At 30.7% G+C, this 19,399-nt stretch overlaps 1 protein-coding gene and 1 long non-coding RNA gene across 2 annotated transcripts; both read right to left on the bottom strand.

Annotated features, from left to right (window-relative positions):
* Positions 1-2,371: 2,371 nt before the first annotated feature.
* LOC107462126 (protein IQ-DOMAIN 14-like) lies at positions 2,372-3,430 on the bottom strand. The gene is made up of 3 exons (XM_052253343.1): positions 3,353-3,430; positions 2,540-2,807; positions 2,372-2,453 (listed from the first exon to the last, which is right to left on the bottom strand). Exons 1-3 carry the CDS (start codon positions 3,428-3,430, stop codon positions 2,437-2,439), a joined length of 363 nt encoding a protein of 120 aa, XP_052109303.1. The 3' UTR covers positions 2,372-2,436.
* A 6,076-nt stretch (positions 3,431-9,506) lies between these two features.
* LOC110274608 (uncharacterized) lies at positions 9,507-12,315 on the bottom strand. The gene is made up of 3 exons (XR_002366765.2): positions 11,418-12,315; positions 11,190-11,338; positions 9,507-9,731 (listed from the first exon to the last, which is right to left on the bottom strand). It is a non-coding gene; the product is annotated as an uncharacterized LOC110274608 (long non-coding RNA).
* Positions 12,316-19,399: the final 7,084 nt, after the last annotated feature.

Below are 19,399 nucleotides of genomic sequence, written 5' to 3'. Positions count from 1 at the left end.
CATCCCTCTTCAATCCTTGGCTTAAATAGCATCAGAAATGAGTTGGATTGGGCCCACAAGGCTTCTAAAATCGCTGGCCACGAGTTGCATTAAGTGGATCATGTGCCACCATCGGCGCGTCCGTGTACTGTGCGCGTGCGCACATCTATGAATGATGCAACTATGACAAATCTTATATCGTTTCGAAGCCCCGGATGTTAGCTTTCCAACCCAACTGGAACCGCATCATTTGGACCTCTGTAGCTCAAGTTATGGTCGTTTAAGTGCGAAGAGGTCGGCTTGACAGCTTTTCGGTTCTTTCATTTCTTCATGAGTTCTCCAACTTTTCATGCTTTCTTTCTTCATTCCCTTGATCCAATCTTTGCCTCCTAAACCTTAAATCACTTAACAAACATATCAAGGCATCTAATGGAATCAAGGTGAATTAAATTTATTTATTTTAAGACCTTAAAAAGCATGTTTTCACTCTTAAGCACAATTAAGGGAGAAGTTATAAAACCATGCTATTTTATTGAATAAATGTAGGTAAAAGGTTATAAAATCTCCTAAAATCACTACAAGATAAACCCTACAAATGGGGTTTATCACTTCTATTCTAAGATATCACTTGTTCCTAAACTTGATGAAGGTGATGATCCGTGACACTCATCATCATTCTCACCTATGAACGTGTCCCTGACAACCACCTCCGTTCTACCTTAAATTGAGTAGATATCTCTTGGATTCCTTAATCAGAATATCTTCGTGGTATAAGCTAGAATTGATGGTGGCATTCAAGAGAATCCGGAAGGTCTAAACCTTGTCTGTGGTATTCTGAGTAGGATTCAGGGATTGAATGAATGTGACGAGCTTCAAACTCGCGATTGTGAGGCGTTAGTGACAGACGCAAAAGAATCACTGGATTCTATTCCAACATGATCGAGAACCGACGGATGAATAGTCGTGCTGTGACAGAGCGCGTTGAACATTTTCACTGAGAGGATGTGAGGTAGCCATTGACAACGGTGAAACCCTACATACAGCTTGCCATGGAAGGAGCCTTGCGTGTATGAAGAAGAAGACAGTAGGAAAGCAGAGATTCAAAAGATAGAGCATCTCCAAAACCTCAACCTGTTCTCCATTACTGCAAAACAAGTATTTATTTCATGTTCTTCTACTTTTCACAATTAAACCTGAGAATTATTGATCTCCTGACTAAGAGTTACAAGATAACCATAGCTTGCTTCAAGCCGACAATCTCCGTGGAATCGACCCTTACTCACGTAAGGTATTACTTGGACGACCTAGTGCACTTGCTGGTTAGTTGTGCGGAATTGCAAAAGTGTGATTGCAATTTCGTGCACCAGAAGACCATAAAGAACAAGAATAACTATAGCTTCACATTTTCTAGTCAGGTTTTGATGTTGAGTTCTCATTCCTATGAATCTATGCTCTCCCATTCTTGGCCATCTATGTACCTGAAAGTATAGTAAGAAAATCATGATTAGTAGAGATTGATAAACACATTCTACTTTTAAATTTTGGCAAAAGAAAATTGGCCTAACATAACACCCCTCATTCCCTCATTCCCTCCCATTAGGCGTTTGATATTTTCTGGAAGTTCTGCATAAGCCAACCAAATAGGAGTAATATTGTATCACTACCTTCAACATAAATGCACCTCTGTCATTTATCAGCAACTTAATATATTGCGTTTGATTCTGTTATCATTAGAAGTTGTTCCATTTTCAGATATCTCCTACTTCTATGTTTATGTACATATTAAATCTTGTTTCAATAAATTATTTTATGTACGAGTTCATTGTCTCCATAATCACTACATAAATAATTTCCTTGGTGACTTGAACTTGTATAAGGTACAGTATTTGATAGCTTTCAAAATAGCTTGTAATTAAATATCAAATATTGTAATTGATATTTTTAAAATATAAAAATAATATATATTACCTCCAAAACTCCAAAAGAATTTCTAGTAGTAATGAGTTCATCAGAAAGAGTGCACATGTAATGTAGTATTTCAATTCGTTTGAAGGCAAGTGGAATGTCGACAATGGCTTTCAAGAATCGGTCAGCGGGTCCAAGCATGTGTAGGTCCCCTGTGAAGAGTCTGAGCTTTTGTTCTTCCTCTTGACTTGGTGCCATCTTCAACAAAGTGTTTAGGAATTCTGGAGGTATTTCATTTCCTATCACCAATACAAAATTATAAGAATTAATGCAAGTAAAATATATAATTGAATGAGGAAGAAAAAACCACCTTCAAGGAGTGCATCACGAACTTCTTCTAGTGTACATTCAATGCTCTCAACAGAATTGACAAATTCTATGCTTTCTTTGGTTCAATGATCTGAATATATTGAGGAGTTTGTTCACGAGATTCTTTCTTCATTTTGGGTTTAGATTTTTCTTGAGCAGTATTATATCCAAAAAGCGACTCCATCATTTCTTCATTGAACCTATCAAGAACATACCATTCAACTCAACTCAAATGTAGTCGCAACAAGAAAGCAGGAAGCAAAACTAAAAGAAACTCGAAACTTACTAAAAGACGCAGCTCTTGGAGATGGAGCCCTCGGAGAAGGAGCCCTTGGAGAAGCAGCTCTAGGAGGGACAACAGGGGCTGGTTTTGGTTGCTCGAGAGGCATTGGAGGCCTTACAGATAGTAATTGTTGCTCTCTTTCGAAGTCGCGAAAGATTTTTTCAATGCTGCTTGGCTCTCTGAAGAGGGGGATGAATGAATTGGTCTCTCCATGCCTTAGTTTTCCTAGGCCTTTCTTCTTCTTATCTTTCAAGCTTTTGTTCTCCGAATCCTATTATATTGGCAAGGTTATCAAACTCGAAAGTTCACCAAATCTCAGAGCTTAGATAAACTTCAATCATATGACACAACTCGTGAACTTGTTAATAATCTTGCATGTTGTAAAAAGAGCTTGTTGCAAATTTTAAAGAGTGAATACAGAGTTCTATGATGATTGATTTCAAACAAAATAAACATTAGTTTGCATATTTTGCTTCCTTTCCATATAGAAAATGAGCATAAAAACATTAGTATTCTGTCTTCTACATTTAAAATTTTCTATTACTGATTATGAAACAACTTAATTGGCATCTATCAAATCCTTTTAGTTTATGACTTTATACAACATAATTATATTCATCTACATTCTTATAGACCAGAATCCCAAAATTTCAAAATATTAGAAATGATTAAGTATTTTAATACTACTACAAGTCTCTATCATTAACAAGAAAACCAAACCTAACAACAACAAAAAGAAAAATCAAGAACATGCCAAACAGGATCAAGATTTTTCACATCATAAATAAATAAACAAATATAAATAAAATCACTTACATTAGGTACTTGCTTCTCCTTAGAGTGATGTGTGAAAACCCTCGTTATTGCAGAAAACCAACTACCCTTCTTTTCCATATCAGTATCATTAGTATCTTTTCCTGTAAAGAGTTTATGATTTTAGGAAACTCCAAATATAACATGAATCCAATGTTGTAAGATCAAAATCACATTCATTTTTATACAATCTTGGATTCTTTTAGAAAAAATAAAACTATTATCAAATCAAACTATTATCAAATCAAACTATTAAGTATTAGAACCTGCTTTATATCTTCATCATAATCGCTGACGTTAAAATTATCATAGAATAGGAAATAGAATCATAGTTAGCAATGGAACATAGGATAATATAATTAGAGTTAACAATGGTATAGAAAGAAAGAAAACAGCGATGAAAGAGAAAGGAGATTAGGGTTACCTGCACAACCAAGGCAAGATCGAAGATAGAAACACAGCAACACACGGAAAAGAGCAAGCACTAGTGGTGAGAACGAAGAGAGAAACACACATTAGGGTTCGAAAAGGAGCGATGCGAGCAAGACCGACAGAAGGGGTGCGACGGAAAGGAGCCATGCGAGCAAAGCCGATGGAAGTTGAGTGCAATGGAGGTTCGGTGAGACAGCAGAGCAAGGCTGATAGCGCCGCCGATGAAGCACTCAAAAGGGATGAGTGTGGAATCGCGTGACTGGGGTGTGAAATGAAGTGGTATAAACGCGATCCTCACATCTTTATTCTAATATTTCCGACGGAAAATTTTAAATTACAGACGGATTTTCTGTCTATAATAATTTAATAAAAAGTAGTATTTTACCTATTTAATTACAGACAGATTTTTCGTCTATAACTATTTCCCACGAAAAAAAATTAATTTTACCGATAAAATTATCGACGGATTCTATTTTCCGTCTGTAATTTATACTGATTCATTTTTTTAATTTTTCGACAAAAAAATCCCTATGAAATTCCGTCTGTATTTCCGTAGGATAAAATCCGTTAGAAATATCCGTCTGTAATAACTAATTTTCTAGTGGTGAGGACAACATTGAGTCAGTTTTAAAACGTTAGGGACTTAAATAAGACAATTGAAACATTAGGGACAACTTTAAAACTTGCCCCAAACGTTGGGACAAAAACAATACTTTACTCTATAATATAAATTTACACATACTATACACTCACACACATACAATATTTTAAGGGTTCTATTCATTACTAGGTCTCAACTAAGTTTTGAATCGGATGTAGTTACTCATGAGACAAATAAATTGCTATTATGTCAAGATCTCAGCCACAAATGAATTGCTATTATGCCAAGACTTCGACCAAGATTAAATAACTTTAAACATATTTCATATTCTTTGTTTATAATAAATGGAAAAAAATTTTGAGAAAATATTGGTTTAATCTATATTAAATCGAATTTTGATAAGATGTTTTGTCCTAGCTGGTCTCATTTTGAATATCTAGATGCACTTTCTCTTCCTGCTTCTACTATAATCACTTCATTTTTGCATAACGGAGAGAAAATGTTCATATATCACCAACTCTAATTGTAAATTTTCTGTCAATTTTTAAAAAAAAATATTTTTGTCTTACCAGCAAGATATTTTAGTAATTTTTTTTTACTATTAAAATTTATCATAGTAAAGTCAGTATAAATTAATCACATTTCTTTCTCTCAAATTCGGTGGATAAATTTGTCAGTTATTTATACAATGTTTTACTTTAACGATAGCATAAATTACTATGTCCTTAGGAACATATGTTTATTCTTAATAAACAAAATTCGCCTTAACTTTTATTTGGTCCACGACGACTTTAGCTATAAACACAATGCAATTAGTGCAATTAAGAGTATTTTGTGACCATTAACAACAACATATATATGTATCTAGTCATATCCAATTATCCAATTTGTGTTTAGTATAGGATATGACCTTTTTATTACTCAGAGGAAAAAAATTCAAACTAAAGTGTCTATCGTCAATGAAAGACCCTAACAAATATAAAACTCAGAATTTTCTTTGATTAAAATATTTAACGATAAAATAAAATTATCATATGATAGTAAAATGAGAAAGGCAAGGATTTATAAATCACAGTACAGCCAATGTTTAATTATTATTTTGATAGATAGATAATATAATAATACAGTCATCATTATTTTGTTTACCATTATTAGAACGCCACCCAAAAAAGGATAAACAACTAAATAATATAATGTATATGACTGTTCTAGTTTATCATATGAGGTGGACATGGTTTAGTTGGATCTGGATTTACATAAGTACAAAGGCATCCAAACTTTGGAAAACATTCTGCCAAAATCAAATCGTTAGAATGAAAAAACTTGCAAGCCTTCAAACATGCCTGAAGGTCTGGACAATAGTCCCCACTCAAAATACCTACGCATCCTATTCCTCCTTCTGTTAGGTTATTAGCCAAGAATTTAAAATCATATAACAATTGCTAAAAACAAAACATGTTATAACTAAAATCATAAAGGATTTAGCAAAATATATGCTATTACTAATTTGAAAAATTTTTTTTGAAAAATATATAAAAATTTAAATTTTTAATACATTTTTTAGACGTGTATTAAAATAAAAAATTTAAAACTTCTATTGAGAATAATCTTGACACGTGTCCTTAGATTCTATTTGTTCTAAAAGAAAAATATAGACAAAAAAATAGAAATACAAATACAAGAACAAAGATATTTAAAAAGAAGGAAATGGACAAAAATTTAAGAAAAGAAAAAGATTTTATTTGAGAAACAAAAATTTATATTTTTTTTTCCACTCAATAGGAGACATAATAATGTATAGAGCCAAAAACTTTAATGGTCAACACTCAAGAATAGTGGTAGAAGAAGTTAGTTTGCTGAGGATAGTGACAAAAGATGAAAATAAAAATAATTTTTAAATTTTTTTTTTGTCTGTGTATCTTTATTTTTAACAAACAAGATTTAAAGATGCTCTTTTTTTTTTATATCTCCAGTTTAAATATTTTTTTCTCCTATCTTAAGACAATATCTACACAGAATTTCATAGTATGTTAGCTAAATTTTATATTGAATTATTTTAATAAATTCGGTACATACCAAAACCCAGGAAAATAATAGGTAAGAAGACGAAGAAATGAAAATGTATTTTCATATCGATAAGTTTAGAAATTTAATTCACACAGTGTAGAAGAGATTCAATATTGAATTATTTATAAGCAGTCAACAACAATAAAACTTTTTTACAAAATTATAATTTAAATTAATTTAAAAATAATTTTCTCTTTATGTATATTTATGTATATGTATATTTATTACTGTAAATGGAATTTTATTTTAATTATGTCATTATTCAGCTCTTTAATTTGTGCATATTTATTTACTATGACAAACGAAAAATTAATTTTTTTTCAATCATACATTCTAAATCTACTATAAAAATAAATTTGTGTAGATATTTACGTATCGTACAAAACAATATATATATATTAGAATTTTGGTGACTAATATATATTAGAATTATATCTTTCTAATTATTTTTAAATTTTTTTAATCAATTTAATATATATTTCTGTTTATATCACATTGAATATCCCCATATTCAACAAAATATTAAATGATGAATTCAAGCAAAGTAATGAAATCTGATTGTTCTTATCCGTATAGACAGTATATTTGGGAATTAAAAGTATATGAAATAAATAAAAAGAATATCTCGGTCAAAATTTATTTAATTAATAAAAAAAATAATATATTATATATTTTTTATTTTTTTAATCTAGTGTTAATTAGATTAACTCTAAAATAGTTATTAATCGATTTTAATAATCTACTTTCTTCAATAAATCAAACATATATACTGAATATGATCATAAATAATATAGTAATAGTTAAATCTACCAACAAATATATTGACTATTATCACACTATCAAACAAATTAAATATAAAGGCTATTAGCACTTAAAAAAAATAAAAATAATATATTAAAAAAGAATAGTCATAATATATAAATTGAGTCAACAATTTAAATTTCTTTAAAACTAATTTAATCAAATATCAATATTAGAAATAAATTACTTAAATAATATTCAATCTATTCTAGTCATTAGACACATATAGATTAGAGTCATTCTCGTAATGACAACCAACTGAAACAACATCATAAGTTCGAACATTTAGAATTAGTGCAAATTCAGACCATTCCCTTGTTCTTTAAAAACCTTTTGTATCCCTAATAGAGTTGAATCGCAATTCCTTTTATGGAAAATGAGTTACGGTTGTGGCTTTGATATGTTGGAGATCAAAATTTGGAAGTCACTATTTATATCTGAATATGACACTCATTAAACCCTAAAGGTCAAATAAAATAGTATCTCTGATTTTATTCTCATTTAATTCTAAATTAAAAGTAATAATGACTTATTTAATTCCGCATTTATGATAATAAATGAGATGATCATTATATAAGTTATTTAATGTAAAATAGCTTAATTTGCGATTATAATTAATATATGTATTGTCTATAAATAGATTAGGAAATAATAATTTCGTAACAAAATAATCATTCAATTTGAATTACAATTAATTGATTGATATAAATTATAATAAATGGTATAATATTTAAATAATTAACCAAATCAATTAGTTGATATAATTAATTTATTATCATAAATTGAATTTATTGAGTTAAAAGAAATAAACTGAAAAATATCATCAGAAACATGCCACGACAGTTTTATCATTAAGTGCAGAAATTTAGTTTTTATATAATAGAATAGATATTTACATATTATTATATTAAACATATTAAACACGGACTAAAAAAAATACTAAACAAAATAAAAGCATCAATGGTAAAATATAACCCTACAAAATCACTTAAATTAAAAAAAACTATGATGAATTATAATAAATCTATATATGAGAAGTAAAAATAAAATAAATAATTAAAAATAAAGCAAAAATAGCAATTAAAAAAGTAAAAGAAGATAGAAAAGATAATGTGTGAAATAGATAAAAAATGTATTGCAATAAAAGATTAATATAATTAATTAATACAAAGGATGAAAGAGAAAAATCAAAATACAATCTTATTAAAAAAATTTCAAAAAAAAATTTAAAAAAAAACCTACTAATCAACTTTTATAAAAATATTACAAAAAATTTAAATTATGTTTAAATAAAATAATAATACCAATCAAAATAAATAAAAAAAGAATTAATATAAAACAAAATCATAAAAAAATATTAGCAAAATTAAGATAAAAAACAAAAATTACAAATTACAAATATTGTACCTGAAATATAAAATAGAGAAGAAGAAAAGGGATATATAAAATAATAAGATAATAAATTGAATTAATTAAGTTCATTTATTTCATTGTTTTATATATTATTTATTAAATAATTTAATATTTATCTCAATCATATTAAATAATAAATTAGTTATAATTAATTTGGTTTAATAATCAAACAAAATTTAAAATAATTTGATATTTACTCTAATTAAATTAAATATTTGAAGTTATGATTAATGTAATTTAATTAATTAAATAAAATATTAAATGATAAAATATTTATCCTAATCAAATCAAATTATATAATTGATTAGTTATAATTAATACAATGGAATGAATCAAACACATTAAATTAAAAAATAATTTAGTTAATTTGTGTCTTAAGGATACATTTTAAAAATATTTATTTTTTAACAATTTTTATAAAATATTTTTTATAATATTTTTAACCTATAGTATAAAGATACAGTTATAATAACCCATTAAAAAGTACTTAATTAGTTAATACAAATAATTAGTATAATTGATTTAGTCTAATAAATTAAAAGAAATAAATGTGAAAGAAAAAGATAAAGAAAAAGAAAAATTATAAAAACGTGTAGCCATTAAAAAGCAATAAAAAGTTCCTTTTAATTTTTTATTTATTAATTATTAATTTATTATAATTAATTTCACAACATTTTTTGTAACACCCTAACTATCAAATGTCACGCTTCCAGCTGCGCCACTCTGATTAGTTTGGGTATTACGACAACTTTAATTCGGGTATTACGACGATTTTTAAAATATTTAATACTAAAATATGAGCCTGTTTAAATCTTAAACTAAATTTTCAAATATACATCCATACCTTTCAATACAATCTACAATAGTTGCAAATAATATATATATAAATACATCATTCCAATATATAAACTTCACATATCAAAACTCCTATCCCTCTTGTAAAAATTATAATATTAATGGTGAGGGAAGAATAATAATAACTAAACTAAAACATCTTCTGATCTATCGCATAAGCTAAACTCAACTACTTTTCATAAGCTTCTTCGTCCGTTTCCTGAAAAGAGAAGCCTGTAGAGGGATGAGAACCTAACCACATGGTCTCACCACAAATTTTCATAATTTTTTATAAGAAGATATATAGTAGGTAAATTATTTTTCAAACTCAGAGATTAAGTATCCGGAAATTCCAAACTCAGTCTTTACTATAAAAGAAAATTAAAAGTTTCCTAAGAATGATCTACCACAGCCTTCAACTCAGCGACTCAAACAATTCTACAACCAAATCATCATCTCATCATCAATATCCAAACTCGAAGGTACCACAACAGAAACAAACACAGGCAAAACATACAAGGAAAATACAGGTATAGATAGCAGTTACAGCAAATAGGTCAAATAGCAGTTAATAACAGTTTAGCAATTAGGCAAACCCAAACAAATTCAAACACAAGCAAAGCATACAAGTGTATACGATGCATTCCTATCCTATGGCTGATGATATCATCTGTCGGTTATATAGCCAACCCGACATGTCCTGGTAGCTAACCATGGACAGAAACACTCATTGCGGAGCAAGTGGGTTTGAGCTACAACCCCCTTACTACTACCCGCTTAACCCAGAGCCAGTGGAATAGCCACTACTGCGGCTACTACCCAGGCGGGTGTTTAAAAGCTCAACCTGGAGCGAGTGGGATAATCACTACTGTCGCTATTATCCAGGATCTCAAACATACGTTCATTCAGTTTAAGTCAATCATCATTATTATCAAATCTCAAACATAAACCTGGAGCAAGCGGGACGAACCACCATCCTTGCTACTACCCAGGTATCTCAATCAAATACAAATCTCATTTTCATATTTATTCTCATTGTCATTCAATTATTCAAAAATCATACTCAAAAATCCATTTTCATTCTCATACTCATTCTCATTTTACCACTTATTACTTTCTTCAATAATTCAGATTCAAAATATAACTCATTCGTTTCTAAATAAATCAAACTCCAAAACGTAACCCTTTTCTTAACAACAGCAAAAATCAACTTATAAAATCCTTAAAAATCTAAATCTTTTTAAATAATCATTTCAAATAAAATCTCCCATTTTTATAAAAATTTGGGCAGCATCTCCTCTAAAATTCGGATTATGCCACTCTTAAGGTCCTATCAAACCACATTTTCTAACCCGTTTCCAATCTGACATCAAATATCAATGCTTTCCAAAATCAAACAAAATTCCGGTTTTGAATCTTTTCTAAAATCAAACATTTTCAAATTTAAACTAAATTCTAACATTAAATCTCTCGCAGTAATTGAACAATGATCAACTTAACAAACAAAAACAGCAAATCAGAATAACCAGCTTCCTCAATAATTCAATAAATCAATCAAATAAATATTCACAGCTATCCAAACAGTTCAATTCAATCCATAAGACTCACGCAATTATAAAAATATACTTTTCATGCTATTATCGACTTATAACAATTCTTTAAAGTAAAATGAATTTAAGAAAACGCCCCTACCTCGACACGTTCAAACCACAATCCAAATGACTCAAGAAATTCCTTTCCTCTCGACCCGAAGTCAATAGCAGCTTCAATTCATAGCCCGCACACTTTTACCACAGCATAAACATCTTTAAGTCCCAACATGCAACCCCGATTATTAACTCCTAAAACATCAATATCGTGAAAACCTCAAAACACATAACAGAAAACCAAAGGCGAGGATTCTGAGATAGAGACACTTACTGGAATAAAAGAACGACGCGCCAGCCACCCCAAACTTAACCGGCAGTAGCTCCGACAGCGGCCAGGAGCTTCAGTGACTCAGCAACAACCTTAATTTTTGACATGCAAACCCATAAAATTAACCCTACAACATCTATACATCAAAGTCCTTAACCACAGATAGCTAGAATGATTACAGAAAGAGCTTCAACGCGCGAGCAACTCAATGTAAGAAGAAGAATGACAGAAGTGGAGCGGAGGCTAGCGCTCCGATGGCGACCTCCGACAGCGGCGACAAAGACAGCTTCATAGACGGTGACGTGTTTTGGCGATGGGTCAGCTGGGCGGACCGGCGACGACAGATTCGACGCGCGTCTCCTCTCTCTGTGGCTGAGCTCCCTCGCGGTTCTGTTTCCTCCCTCGCGCGTTCTTCACTCGTGACGAAACAGTGGCGGCGACGGCGTGTAGCACGGCGCGGCGATGGTGACGGAATCGGTCTCACCTCCGCGACGGCGCAGTTGGCGGCGGCAAGGACGAATGGCGGCGCAAGAAGCAGTACTCCACGGTGGCAGCGAGCTTCTCCTTCCCCAGTGCCTTCCCTCTCTCTCAGGTCCCCTCTTTTCTCTCTTCCCTTCTCCCCCGTTGCAGCTCACCCATCCCCGTCGCTCTCTCCCTCTCAGACCTATCTCTTCCCCCTTTTTCCTTTCTTTTTCTTTTCTTCTTTCATTTTGTTTGTGTGTGTGTGTGTGCTTGTTGAGTCTGAGTGTGTGACTTGAGTGAGGGGTGGGTTAGGTACCGTGTGTGTGTGTGTTAATGTGGGTAGGGTTTAGGTTAGAGAAGGTAAATTAGGATTTGTGTTGTGTAGTGAAATCGGGAATTTTAGGGATTAAGACAAGGTAGTAATTTAAAGTAAAAACATAAGCATAGAGTAATAATCTAAATTTAAATTAAATATATAATAACCATCTTTGAAATACCATTTTATTATCAACTTGAAATTTATTTTCGAATAAATACTAATTCAACGAAAATTAATGATAATTAGATTAATTCTCTTTTATTTATAAAATAAGGTTAAAAATCTATATATTAAAATTAAGGTGTATAAAATACTCATTATTTTTTAATTATAAGAACTCTAAATAATAAATAAAAATTTACTCAACTTATATATTATAAAAATCTTTGAAAATATAATCTTAAATAAATATAATTGATCATAAATAATTTATTAATAACTTTTTAAAATTCGGGGTCTTACATCCTACTCCACTTGAAGAAATTTTCGTCCGCGAAAATTAACTTAATACACAAAATACTAAAATAGTTTTGAATACTTTATTTTTGTATGCTTTAGAAAAGCAGAGGTCTTGGCATATATATGTATATAATTTTTCAAATACCGGACAACTCGTAGATCTTTGGTGTAAGGAAAAAGTGTGGTCTAGAGCAAAAATTACAAGATGGTTCAAAACAAAGATGTTACATGGGGCTATTATTTTACTAAAACTTGAAGCATAAGAGGGTGCAAGTATTCTAGTTAGGTGTTTGAGAAAATAAAGGCGATAGAGGTGGCAAAAGTTTGAAAATAGGTTGACGTAAACAAATAGGATAACGCCTGTGCATTGACCTCATACCAACTTGAAAACTTCAACCTCCCAACTCCATCAGTCACTTCACAACCTCCTAACCTGTCACAAGCCTAATCATCCACAATTCTTTCTCAAGGAGCAAAACTCTCACAACCTCCATAATGTTGCACACTTACTGCTTCACCTTCCATATTCTTAAACCAGCTCTTAAAGAACCAACGCATCACATTACTATATGTAAAGGTCGCATGTGACATTAAAGAAATCTCCGAGTTTAATCAGAAGGTTACTAAACCTAAGAAAAAGGACAAGCGACAAAGACAATATCCGCAAGAATTTGAAAGAGTTGTTGAGGTCACAAGTAATCAGGGATGCAAAAGGAATGAAGAGTGCCAGAAAGAAAATTAGTTCAGCAATCTTAAGAATGACTCCCGAGTCAATGACATTCGATAGGAATAATAAAAAGAAAAATAAAGCAATAGTTTCATACAAAATCAAGTCGAGTCTCAGAATATGAGGTTCATAGAAAAAGAGTGTTCAAAACCAAAGATAAAGCTTATAGAACTCAAGAGTATGGTTTAAAAATACTTTTGAATACACTGTTCGTAAAGAATGGAAAACTTAAGGAAAAATTATTTCATGTTTTGAAAGAGAAAATGGGTAACAAACATCTTTCAAAATATTAATAAAAGCGTAAATGTGGCATTATCTCAATATAAATTCAAGTGAAAATAGATTACACAAACTTTGTGAATGAAAAGATTAATTTGACTAAGAGTAAAATTGTATTTTCTCTTCTTTTTCAAGCATGTATGAAAACTACAATCTTGTTGGAAGGAAACCTGAGATAAAGTTTTACTCATAAAAGAAAAGAGGATACCAATCGAACAGGTTTAAATCACGTACAGAAATTTTCATAGTATAAGGTAAAGGAGTGTAGGCTGAATTGAAAGCGATTTTATTAAAACTTTAATAGATGGTTATATCGCATCAAAACAAGTTCAAATCACATCAAAGAGAGGCACTGCTCAAGTAAAGGAATGCAAAGTCAAGAACAACTTTGCATAAGAATAAATCAAAACTTGTTTAAAAAGGTTTAAAACAAAACTCCAATAATATACTTGAAATCACAGTTTTATAAGGATGTTCAATAATATCAAGATGCGTTAAGAAGAAAATTAACTCATTTCAAGAAAGGAACTTAAATCAAAGGATTTCAATCAGGATTCATAAAGCATGTCACTCATAGAAACGAAAAGTTTAAAAAGGAACTCAGCAACTTAAAAAGTTGATTCAAAACTTGATTTTTTTAAAAGAATTCAAAACTTCTTCAAAATGGTTGATAACAAAATTTTGAAAGTATACTTGGAATAACCAACTCGCAAAAATCATTTAAGAAGATTACGATGTGCTAAACATGTAATCAGCCCATGGAAGAAAGGATCTTTAAATCAAGGGAATTCAAACAAAAACTCACTAGGCATGAATTATCAAATAAGTTTTCAATTGGTCCAAAGGAATACAAAACGCACAAAGAAAGACAACTCAATCAATAAAAAAAATTTCAAGAAGGAACCCCTGACTAGAAAAGGACAAACGATGCAGGTTCAACTCACTTCAAGGGTTTCTTAGTTCATGTAGAGGAATGCGAAATCAGAGACCACATTGTAAGAATTAAAAAGGAAAAACTAGGAACACTATCAACTAGGTTATGCGTAAGAAAATTCATATTGCTTTTGAAAAAGTAATGAAGCAAGTGATTTCAAGATGAAGAAAAGAAAGACTAATGATACATCACATAACGTGGCACAATTCATAGCGCATCCGTTAATAACAGTTAGAAAGGAACACAGAGCTCATAAGTGAGGGTAGCTAAAATCAATGGTTAATGTTTCTAGAGATTTGTAAATCATTTATGGCACCAGAACAAATTCCAGATCAAGTTAAGGAGTATAAGGGTAAATATCATAAAGATGGCTATTAACATTGATAAGGGTAAATATCCCAAAAGTTTCAAGTAACAACCGGATACAGAACTAAGCAAAGACAATGTACGAATAGTAAGATAAAGTTGGCAATTGAATCAATCAAATTTCATGAAGGAAATAATAAATGAGGAATTCCAATGCAATTGATAGAGAAGAAGATAAAACTAAGCACGAATGAAGGATTATACGCCGAAACGGAATTAACTTCAAAGTTAATTTCTAATGCTTCCAAAACCACGATATGCGTCACCTATTACTCGTATATCATCTATGATAACCCATTAGTACTTCCACATACATAATTCACTAGTGTAAAGTCGGTCAAAATTAATACCAGAAATTATGCAATGCAAGACTAACGGCATTAATCAGTAGACCGTCATGTGCATAAAGTTCTAACTCTCTTTACCAAAACAAGACCTATCACATGATAGACACTCAGAGTATGCAACTGAGGCATAGTCGGTCCATTCCTCAGGCTCTACAGGAAGGACCGCTCTGATACCATAATGTAACACCCTAACTATCAAATGTCACGCTTTCGGCTGCACCACTCTGATTAATTCGGGTATTACGACGATTTTTAAAATATTTAATACTAAAATATGAGCCTGTTTAAATCTTAAACTAAATTTTCAAATATACATCCATACCTTTCAATACAATCTACAATAGTTGCAAATAATATATATATAAATACATCATTCTAATATATAAACTTCACATATCAAAACTCCTATCCCTCTTGCAAAAATTATAATATTAATGGCGAGGGAAGAATAATAATAACTAAACTAAAACATCTTCTATCGCATAAGCTAAACTCAACCACTCTTCATAAGCTTCTTCGTCCGTTTCCTGAAAAGAGAAGCCTGTACAAGGGTGAAAACCTAATCACATGGTCTCACCACGGATTTTCAGAATTTGTTATAAGAAGATATATAGTAGGTAAATTATTTTTCAAACTCAAAGATTAAGTATTCGGAAATTCCAAACTCAGTATTTACTATAAAAAAATTAAAAGTTTCCTGAGAATGATCAACCACAGCCTTTAACTCAGCGACTCAAACAATTCCACAACCAAATTATCATCTCATCATCAATATCCAAACTCGAAGGTACCACAACAGAAATAAACACAGGCAAAACATACAAGGAAAACACAGGTATAGATAACAGTTATGGCAAATAGCTCAAATAGCAGTTAATAACAGTTTAGCAATTAGGGAAACCCAAACAAATTCAAACACAAGCAAAGCATACAAGTGCATATGATGCATGCCTGTCTTATGGCTGATGATATCATCTGTCGGTTATATAGGCAACCTGCCTGGTAGCTAACCATGGATAGAAACAGCCATTGCGGAGCAAGTGGGTTTGAGCTACAACCCCTTTACTACTACCCGCTTAACTCAGAGCCAGTGGAATAGCCACTACTGCGGCTGCTACCCAAGTGGGTGTTTAAAAGCTCAACCTGGAGTGAGCGGGATAATCACTACTGCCGCTACTATCCAGGATCTCAAACATACATTCATTCAGTTTAAGTCAATCATCATTATTATCAAATCTCAAACATAGACCTGAAGCAAGCGGGACGAACCACCATCCTTGCTACTACCCAGGTATCTCAATCAAATACAAATCTCATTTTCACATTCATTCTCATTGTCATTCAATTATTCAAAATTAAAATCATACTCAAAAATCCATCTTCATTCTTGTACTCATTCTCATCTTACCACTTATTACTTTCTTCAATAATTCAGATTCAAAATATAACTCATTCGTTTCTAAATAAATCAAACTCTAAAACGTAACTCTTTTCTTAACAACAACAAAAATCAACTTATAAAATCCTTAAAAATCTAAATCTTTTTAAATAACCATTTCAAATAAAATCTCCCATTTTTATAAAAATTTGGGCAACATCTCCTCTAAAATTCGGATTATGCCACCTTTAGGGTCCTATCAAACCACATTTTTCACGGCAGCAAGGACAAACGGCGGCGCGAGCAGCAATACTCCACAGCAGCGGCGAGCTTATCCTTCCCCAGTGCCTTTCCTCTCTCTTGAGTCCCCTCTTTTCTCTCTTCCCTTCTCCCCCGTTGCAGCTCACCCATCCCCGACGCTCTCTCCCTCTAAGACCTCCCTCTTCCCCTTTTTTCTTTCTTTTTCTTTTTTTCTTTCAGTTTGTTTCAGCGTGTGTGTGTGCTTGTTGAGTCTAAGTGTGTGACTTGAGTGAGGGGTGGGTTAGGTACCCCGTGTGTGTGTTAGTGTGGGTAAGGTTTAGGTTAGTGAAGGTAAATTAGGATTTGTGTTGTGTAGTAAAATTGGAAATTTTAGGGATTAAGACAAGGTAGTAATTTAAAATAAAAACATAAGTATAGAGTAATAATCTAAATTCAAATTAAATATATAATAACCATCTTTAAAATACCATTTTATTATTAACTTGAAATCTATTTTCGAATAAATACTAATTCAACGAAAATTAATGATAATTAGATTAATTCTCCTTCATTTATAAAATAAGGTTAAAATCTATATATTAAAATTAAGGTGTATAAAATACTCATTATTTTTCAATTATAAGAACTGTAAATAATAAATAAAAATTTACTCAACTTATATATTATAAAAATCTCCGAAAATATGATCTTAAATAATATAATGAATCATAAATAATTTATTAATAACTTTTCAAAATTTGGGGTGTTACATTTTTTATACGTTATTCATCTTACAAATTAATACAATCAATTAATTGATATCAATTATCGATAATTAATTTTAATTGATATAACTCATTTCATTAACCCGTGTAAAGGTTAATAACTTTAATTAAATTATCTTTAATAATATTTTATCGATAATTAAATTATCTTTAATTTTTAAATTATCTTTAAATAACTTTAATTTTTAAATTATCTTTAATTATAAAGGTTAATAAAATATAATTGCATAAATTTTATTTAATTGTAGCAAGTATTTCCATTGAAAATGTTTGCTAATTATTACTCTGTTTAATTAGTGTCTGTATGTATATATATGTATATATATAGTGCATATGTATATATATAAGGAGTAATAGTGAATTGTTATAATTATTTATCTTCTAGAAAATTCGTACCTCAGACATATATCTTCTTCTGTTTATTATTTTTCATACCTATAGGATATTAACTACGATTCTATTAGAAGTGTTACCTATGGTAGATTATGTAATAAAAAAATTTGAAAAATAAAAGTAAGAATTATAAGGTTATGGAAAGTCCTATCTAAATTTGACAAGAATAAGACGACTTACATAGAAATGGTTCTCATGGATGATAAGGTAGGTTGATTATTTTCCATGATTCTTTCTGGTGATACTAGGTCCATTTTATAAAGATTTTTTATTCATAGTTTAGGTTTATTTGATAAGTAAACCCTTGCACGAATCAAAGACAGTGCGATTTTATAGATTTATAAGTACTAATAGCTTTTATATTTAATTTGTTTTATAGTGTGACAATAATATATTTGTTGGTGAATTTAACTATTACTACATTATTTATGATCACATTCAGTATATATGTCTGATTTATTGAAGAAAGTAGATTATTAAAACCGATTAATAACTATTTTAGAGTTAATCCAATTAACACTAGATTAAAAAAAAACAAACAATGCATAACATGTTACTTATTTTATTAATCCACTAAAATTCTCTAACAAATCAACAGAAAATCATATAAATCACACAAAAAATATACAAATGATGCTCACGCATCAAATCGAACTTGAAGAAGATTGCCATGAGGTTAAAATTATACAAGAGGAATAAAAGGGAGTGAAAGTTACATTGTTAAAGCCGTTGGAAGCCTCTCTTCCTAAGTCACCACAATCCAACACACAATTTGAGTAGGTAAAAATCTTATCTTTTAGTTTTATTAGTCCGTTTGAATATGTTTTGCTTGAAATAGATGGTCAACTTAGAACTCTTCGTGGGTTGAAGAGTAAGAGAGAGGGAGATAGTGGTTGAAAACATCAATCAAGGCTCATTAAGGTTGAAACCTCAAAGTTTGGTTTTCAAGAATGGTGCAGCAGCCAAAATGGATCTAAGAGGAGGATTTAGCATTTTAGGAAAAATTCCGAAATTTTGTCACCCGAATGAAATCATGAAAGCCAACTAGAAGACGGGTGTAAAAACAAGTTATAGAATCCTAACATAAGAAGTGAGGATCTATTTTGAAAACTCCTAACTTGTTTACAACTTCATCAAAATTTGGTGCACTTAACTAAAAATTTTGGATTTCATTAGAAGTCCAAGTATTGATGGAAGTTTCAATATGAATTCAAGCACAAACTTTTGTGACAAAAAACTCGTTAAAATGTCTAACTTAATGACAATAAATAAAAGTGTTAGGTGAGAGATACTCTA

Source organism: Arachis duranensis, chromosome 8, assembly GCF_000817695.3.
Source record: "Arachis duranensis cultivar V14167 chromosome 8, aradu.V14167.gnm2.J7QH, whole genome shotgun sequence".
Lineage (NCBI taxonomy): Eukaryota > Viridiplantae > Streptophyta > Magnoliopsida > Fabales > Fabaceae > Arachis > Arachis duranensis.
Note: the sequence above shows the minus strand (reverse complement) of the source record. Positions and strands in the feature narration are given on the sequence as shown.

Coding starts and splice junctions, on each gene's coding strand:
- LOC107462126 (XM_052253343.1), bottom strand. CDS start 3,430: ATGGAAAAGAAGGGTAGTTGGTTTTCTGCAATAACGAGGGTTTTCACA. Junction 2,808..3,352: donor AGGAGAAGCAAGTACCTAAT/GTAAGTGATTTT, acceptor CCAATATAATAG/GATTCGGAGAACAAAAGCTT.